This window comes from Azolla caroliniana, unplaced genomic scaffold (genome assembly GCF_043228905.1).
Source record: "Azolla caroliniana isolate FFs.n. ecotype wild unplaced genomic scaffold, voAzoCaro1.0.p SCAF_20, whole genome shotgun sequence".
Lineage (NCBI taxonomy): Eukaryota > Viridiplantae > Streptophyta > Polypodiopsida > Salviniales > Salviniaceae > Azolla > Azolla caroliniana.
Window position 1 is genome coordinate 13,057,820 of NW_028230455.1, and position 6,955 is coordinate 13,064,774.

At 34.0% G+C, this 6,955-nt stretch overlaps 1 protein-coding gene across 1 annotated transcript; it reads left to right on the forward strand.

Annotated features, from left to right (window-relative positions):
• Positions 1-444: 444 nt before the first annotated feature.
• Positions 445-6,227, forward strand: LOC147851100 (CBL-interacting protein kinase 32-like). The gene is made up of 15 exons (XM_087335625.1): positions 445-642; positions 858-1,076; positions 2,650-2,712; positions 2,815-2,886; positions 3,010-3,117; positions 3,195-3,275; positions 3,725-3,778; positions 3,849-3,974; positions 4,058-4,147; positions 4,238-4,360; positions 4,447-4,557; positions 4,653-4,769; positions 5,504-5,560; positions 5,704-5,778; positions 5,887-6,227. Exons 2-15 carry the CDS (start codon positions 864-866, stop codon positions 5,959-5,961), a joined length of 1,365 nt encoding a protein of 454 aa, XP_087191751.1. The 5' UTR covers positions 445-642; positions 858-863; the 3' UTR covers positions 5,962-6,227.
• The last annotated feature ends 728 nt before the right edge of the window (positions 6,228-6,955 follow it).

The following is a 6,955-nucleotide window of genomic DNA, read 5'->3' on the forward strand; positions in this document are numbered from 1 at the left end:
TCATCATCATCATCATCATCATCATCATCATCTTCATCTTCATCTTCATCTTCATCATCATCTTCTTCTTCATCTTCATCTTCTTCTACCTCCTCTCTGATTCTCTGATTTTCCGGTGTTGTACCACTTTCTCTGCATGCTTCTTATTTCCCTTGAGCAAGAGAGAAAGCTGAGAAGAAACCATTCATTTTCCTCCCCCGCTTCTCTGATCCTTCCTCCCTGCTTTTCTCCTGTCCTTCCAAGAAATGCTGTTTAGTCTTCTTCTCTCTTCTTTCTGCAGGTTCCCCCTTCTTTTTTCTCAACCTCCATCCAAGAGAGAGAGAGAGAGAGAGAGAGAGAGAGAGAGAATATACAGTATAAATCTTGAAAGCTTCCATATCAAGAATAGATATTTGAAGATTTCTTTCTGTCAAGATCCCTATCTCGATCGAGAAGAGAAGAGAATATAGTATTGAAGCTTTTGTCTCTTTGAAGAATTTTCTAGGATTTCAATCAAGAAAACTAAAGATTTGAACTTCTTCTTTGTCAGAAAATATTGTTCTTATCAATCAGGGTAGAGAGAAAGAGGGACAGAGATTCGGAGCTTTCTCTGAGAATATATACATACACATATATTGTCGTTTTTGGACAAAGGAGAAACAGGTGTTTGAAACTTTCTTCGAAAAATTCTTTCTATATTTCGAAATTAATGAGAGGAGAGAGAAATTGTCTTTTTTGGGAAGAATTTCTTCATTTCTCGAGCTCAAGGAGGAGGGAGATTGTGTTTTCTGTGAGGATTTTATCACTCCTCTAGAGAGAGACCTGAGGAGTTCTGGATACTTTTGCGTCTGCTAAAGTCTTTTCTTTTCTCTGTGAAGGGGTAAATGACTTCTGTTTCATCGCCAAAGTTAACCAAGACAAGCGGAGGGAGTGGTAATGGTATATTTACTCATGTTGGGAACTATGAACTGGGGCGAACCCTTGGCGAAGGAACGTTTGCAAAGGTTAAGTTTGCTAAAAGCAAAGTGACTGGTGAAAGCGTTGCCATCAAGATCATCAAGAAAGATAAACTCCTCAAGCACAAGATGGTTGAACAGGTCAGAGTTCTGGAAACATGGGTCAGATATGTTTCTTGTTTTATTCTTCCTTTCTGTAATTTTTGTTAGCGATTCAGTCATTTTTCTGCATTACTCAATGAATTAAGCTACATACAGCTTTTTCATACCTTTATTCAAATTTGAATGCAAATCATAAGATTTAGAAACTTTTCTCTTTGTGATGTTGTTATTAACGATTTGATCGTACCTCTGAAATTCTGTGCTCAATTCCTTTTTCTACCATGGGAGGGTACTAGGGATATTATTATCAAGGTATACATAGGCGTATACAAAGATATAATGACACATCTGAGTTCCACTCATACTTTCGTGTTGATACACGACGGATATATGCATACACATATATGATTTCTAATATATAACCTAGAAATCGTCTCTTTAAGTAATTTTGAGGTTAGTATATATGAGGGTTACATCCAACGTATTTAGGAGTTCACACATCAACAGATTGAGGGGTTTCTTGTGGTTGATGGATGCACATGACGTCTAGTCCATCGTCAATGCTTGACTCCCTTATCTCTTAAAATTTGATTGGAGATTTCTTCTGTCTATGTAGTTATGTGAGTAAATAACATTAGAATGAACACAAGATTCAGTGGAAGTGAAGAAAGTAGCACTCAATAATAGAGTGAAGGGTATACCTCATTTCTATGCAATTGGATGAAGGATGAAGTTTTTTTTCCTTTGTGGAGCCTAGTAACATGACTAGTGGGGCCCAAAAAAGCATATTACGAGAAAGAAATCTAATCTATTACGGAATAACTTTTTGTCCAAAAGTATATGTATTTATTTGAGAAGGCTCATCATCTAATTGATTATCTAATGTCATGAATATGGAATGGCTCCTTGACTACGTAAATAGATATAAATTGAAAAATCTCAACACCTGATTGATAATTTAATGCCATGAGTATGGAACTACTTTTTGGATAAGCATATAGGTATAAATTGAGTGAGCTCAACACCTCAATAATGGTCTAATCTCATGAACATTGATTTAATTTTTAACCAACAACAGGGATATATATTGCTAAAGTTAAAGATCTAATTGATTATCTAATATCATGAATAGGGAGCTAATTCTTGACCAAGCAGATATAAATTTAGAAAATTAAAGATCCAATTGATTGTCTAATCTCATCAACAGGGATATAAATTGCTAAAGTTAAAAATCTAATTGATTATCTAATCTCATGAATAGGGAGAAAATTCTCGACCAAGCAGATATAAATTGAGAAAGTTAAAGATTTAATAGATTATCTAATTTCCTGAACAGAGAGCTAAGTCTTGACCAATCATAGGAATATAAATTGAGAGAATTAAAGATTTAATTTTTTATCTAAACTTATAAACAGGGTATTACTTTCTGGGCCAAGCATAGAGCTGTTATTTGAGAAAGTTAGGAACTCCTTTTTCAATAGCCTATGACTAATAGCATACTTTTTTTTATGAATTTCCCCCTTCAAGATATTTAGACCTGCCTGTGGCCAATTTATATATTCATTGGAAATGATAAGAATGTTTAAGCTAACTTAGCGGTAAATTTCGGCAGATTAAACGAGAAATTTCAACCATGAAGCTTATAAAGCATCCAAATGTTGTTCAAATATATGAGGTATGAGGAATATCCTCAATTCTCTCTCATATTCCATATTATATCTATAGTTTTTTCATCTTCATGGTGATTTGGCTTATGTGCATTTGCTTGCTTTGATAGGTTATGGCTAGTAAGACCAAAATTTATATAGTTCTAGAATTTGTCACAGGAGGCGAGCTATTCGATAAAATTGTATGTCCTTCTCGCTGTTATTCATTTTTTGTAATTTGACCTGAGATTTGGAAAATGATTTTCTCCAGTTAGAATTCATTTTCCGTTAACTCCTTTATGAAGAAGACTTTGTGTCTTCTCTAGGTTCATCGATCAAAACTCAAAGAAGATGAAGCTAGGAGGTATTTTCAACAACTTATAAATGCTGTGGACTATTGTCATAGTCGAGGAGTCTTTCACAGAGACCTTAAGGTGCTTACCCGTTTATTGGATTTTATCTAGAATCATTTCAAGTCTTTTATCGATATATTCACTATGATGTTTTGCAGCCTGAAAATTTGCTTCTCGATTCACAAGGAAATCTCAAAATATCAGACTTTGGATTAAGTGCTCTACCACAACAAATCCGGGTAAGGAGTAATTTCATGACATGCATTCACCAAGCAACAAAGGTTTGGAATTTGAGTGAAAAGTGCACTGTCAATATGTGTTTTAATAAAGAATATCCATGTAGCATAATTCATTTAGAGAAATTGACAATTTGAGTGTTAATGTACACTGAACAAAAATGTTTAGTGAAAAGAGAAAATGTGCATCAAGAAAAAATGTGCATGAGCATGTATTTTCATGCAGTTGAGGACAGCAATTAACATTAATGATTTTATGGGATGAAAGTTAGAATATGAATCAAGTGTTACATAAATATGTTAGCATGAACATGTATTTTCATTGAGATAAGGAAAGAAATTAACACAATGATCTTATGGGATGAATCAGATCATTTACCATAAACTCAACATAGTTATCAAACAACATCATGTAGCCAAATCAACTAAATTCAGTGTTATGTTATTTTCAGGAAGATGGTCTCCTGCACACCACATGTGGTACACCAAATTATGTGGCTCCTGAGGTAATTAGAATAAAATATGTAGATATATATCTTTGATTTAAAGAAATTTTAATTCAGTTTTATCTTCCAGGTTATAAATGACAAAGGCTACAATGGGGCAACTGCGGATTTGTGGTCTTGTGGCGTTATTTTATATGTGTTAATGGCTGGCTACTTACCGTTTGATGAAGAGAATCTTATGGCCTTATATAAAAAGGTGTGTCACCATTTTCTGCTCCTTTATGTAACATTTATACTGGGGTTTAATTTGTTGCTTGATTTTTTTTTGGATTGGCACAGATTCATAAGGCAGATTTTACATGCCCAAAATGGTTCTCAGCAGGAGCACAGCAATTGATATGCAGAATACTGGACCCCAATCCAAAAACTGTAAGCTGATGTTTTATAAGTATGGCTGTTTGTGGCTCTTTACATTCCATGCCTATACACTCATCTTTCTGGACTACTGATTTTTTCCAGCGAATTACTATACCTGAGATTCTACAGAATTCATGGTTCAAGAAGGGCTACTCACCTCCTAAATTCATTGAAGAGGAAGATGTTACTTTGGAGGATATTGATGCTGTCTTTAACAACTCCTCTGTAGGGTTTATATTTCCTGTTATCACTTAACTTTTTGTCTGTTTGTGTTTGGTTCCTATTGAAATTGTACTTCTATTATTTTATAGGAACACCTAGTTGTTGAAGAAAAAGAGACCACTCCTGTGTCGATGAACGCATTTGACTTAATTTCTTTGTCACAAGGGCTGAATCTGTCTACACTATTTGAGAAACAAAAGGTAACCATCTGTTTTCAAAGTTTCTGCTTCTGTAAGTTATTATTGATGAGAACTTCAGCGCTGAATATCTTCATGTGGATGATTTTTTATCATAGGGCTTAGTAAATCGAGAGACTAGATTTACATCGAAGCATCCTCCTAAGGAGATTGTGGCAAAGATTGAAGAAGCAGCCAAGCCTTTGGGCTTCAATGTCCAGAAAAAGGATTACAAGGTAGAAATGCCATGTTATTGTCTTGATACTACGTCTACTACTCATTTCTCAAGTTTTAATATTTCTTAATAATTTCACTCTAATATGTTTGAGGCAATATTTAATCTCAAGTTCTGGAATCGGAGTTTTCTTGGAGTGGGGTGAATCTGCTTGTGAGGAATGCCATCACTGGAAACCTTGGTCAGCATTGGAATTGATATTCCTTATGTTAAGACACCATGAACTGACATTTCGAAAGTTGAGATTATGAAATTAAATAACATTGCTTCGTCCATAACCCTCTAAAGAAGGGGAACGAAATTAGCGCTCATATGTTTTTCAAGATGAGGCAATAATAAAATATAAATCCCAGCACAAGTAACAAAACAAGGCTGGCACAACTTGCATTCAATATCGTTTAGTACCCAGTCTAAAACTTTTTCGGCAACTTGTATAGTTCTCTTTTATGCTTTGTCTAGATTATTTCCATGCCTTTGTATAGATCTTTTGTAATATTTGGTTTCATGCCCTATAATCTAAACGCAAGGTAAATAAATTATTGACCTTTTAGCCAGATTGTGTAGTTCTCTTTTATGCTTTTCTGGACTGTTTACTTATTTAAGTATTTCCATTCCTTCAGATATTTCATTCCCCTGAACCATGAGAATGCATAAATATAAATAACCAATTGTTTCACAATTCAAAAATGGAAATATTTGATATTTTCAGTTACATTTAAATGTTTAATAATGCAGATGAAGTTGAAGGGTGAGAAAACAGGAAGGAAAGGCCATCTTTCTGTGGCAACAGAGGTATAATCTCAGTGACACTATATATAGAAGTGCACGCACATTTATCTGTGTATATATCATATGCTAGAAGATAAAGGCATATGCATATATATTTTATCCTAGAAGAGAAAGCCTCATTTTTATTTTTGATAAAAATGATATAGGTATTTCAAGTAGCCCCTGCTCTATTTATGGTTGAAGTGCGGAAATCTGGTGGAGACTCTCTCGAATATCACACGGTTTTTTTTCTTGTTCTCTTTGATTTATAGTCTTAAAATATTTCACCTTTTCATATGGACACTTTTACTCTAAAATAATGAATTCCTATGTTTTCTACTGGGGTGCAGTTTTACAAAAAATTGTCCACCGGGATCAAGGACATCGTATGGAAATCTGAGGGCCAATGTGATGACCAAAGATGATGTTAGTGTCCTGGTTATGCCAGGTGCAACTTGCAGATGATATTCATTGCACAACATGCAATTTAGGGTTTCAACATAATGCCAACATGTGAAGTAATCAAAAGTAATTTCCTTACTTCCGTTTTGTTCATAACCACCATCAATGATCAATGATGGTTGTGTTTGCTAAGAGTCTCTTACTTGTGAATATAGGAAAAGGTATTTATTCTACCTGCTCAATCTATAATTTAAAACCAAGATTAATAAAATCAATTGTATTCTTTTTTGTAGATCTATGAGTTTGTTGAGTTGATATGGAATTCTTTTTGTAGATTGACCTAAATTTTATAGAATTTGATATGGAAATGAATTCCAAATCAATTAGCAAATTAACTGAGATTTGTTATTGTAGATCTTCCTTTTATATAATATCTGAAATCTTTAGTTATTGAATACATGACTGAATCTCCTTAAATATTATAAAGAGAAGTTGCTTCATCTCAGAGAAGACATGTTTTGCTAAGAACCAATGTGTTAAGTTTCTACTGTTCTTCTATGGGAAAAGATAATGGATAATACTGTTCTATACATCATTTTCTTACTTTATTCGACTTATTGGTAATAGATCATATTGTTTGTTTTAGAATTCACCATACATCTAGCAAGTCAATATTTTGCAAATATCTGTAGGAAGACCTGAAACTGTGGACAACTTCATGCACCTCTTGTTTCCTCTAGTTTCCATGCATTTATTACCGTGGTACTCGTATGAGTATGGTCCATCTTGTCTGACCAGGAATTTAAGGTTGACCAGTTAGTGTGAACACGAATTCTAAGCAATTACTCTTTGTTAATGAGAATATATAGAAAGATTTTTGAATCCATTATCTCTTCTTCCACCTTATGTATACCTAATCTATGTGGGTTTGTTAGCGAAGACGAGTGGCAACCATGTACATGGGAACTACAAATGCCTATAACATTGAGAATATGAGATAAAAGAAGAGTCTTCATG

Excerpts from the sequence above, each read along its gene's own strand:
- LOC147851100 (XM_087335625.1), top strand. The coding sequence starts at position 864 with ATGACTTCTGTTTCATCGCCAAAGTTAACCAAGACAAGCGGAGGGAGT. Across the intron at positions 3,779-3,848 it reads CAAATTATGTGGCTCCTGAG|GTTATAAATGACAAAGGCTA; the intron begins GTAATTAGAATA and ends TTTATCTTCCAG. Across the intron at positions 4,148-4,237 it reads TGGACCCCAATCCAAAAACT|CGAATTACTATACCTGAGAT; the intron begins GTAAGCTGATGT and ends GATTTTTTCCAG.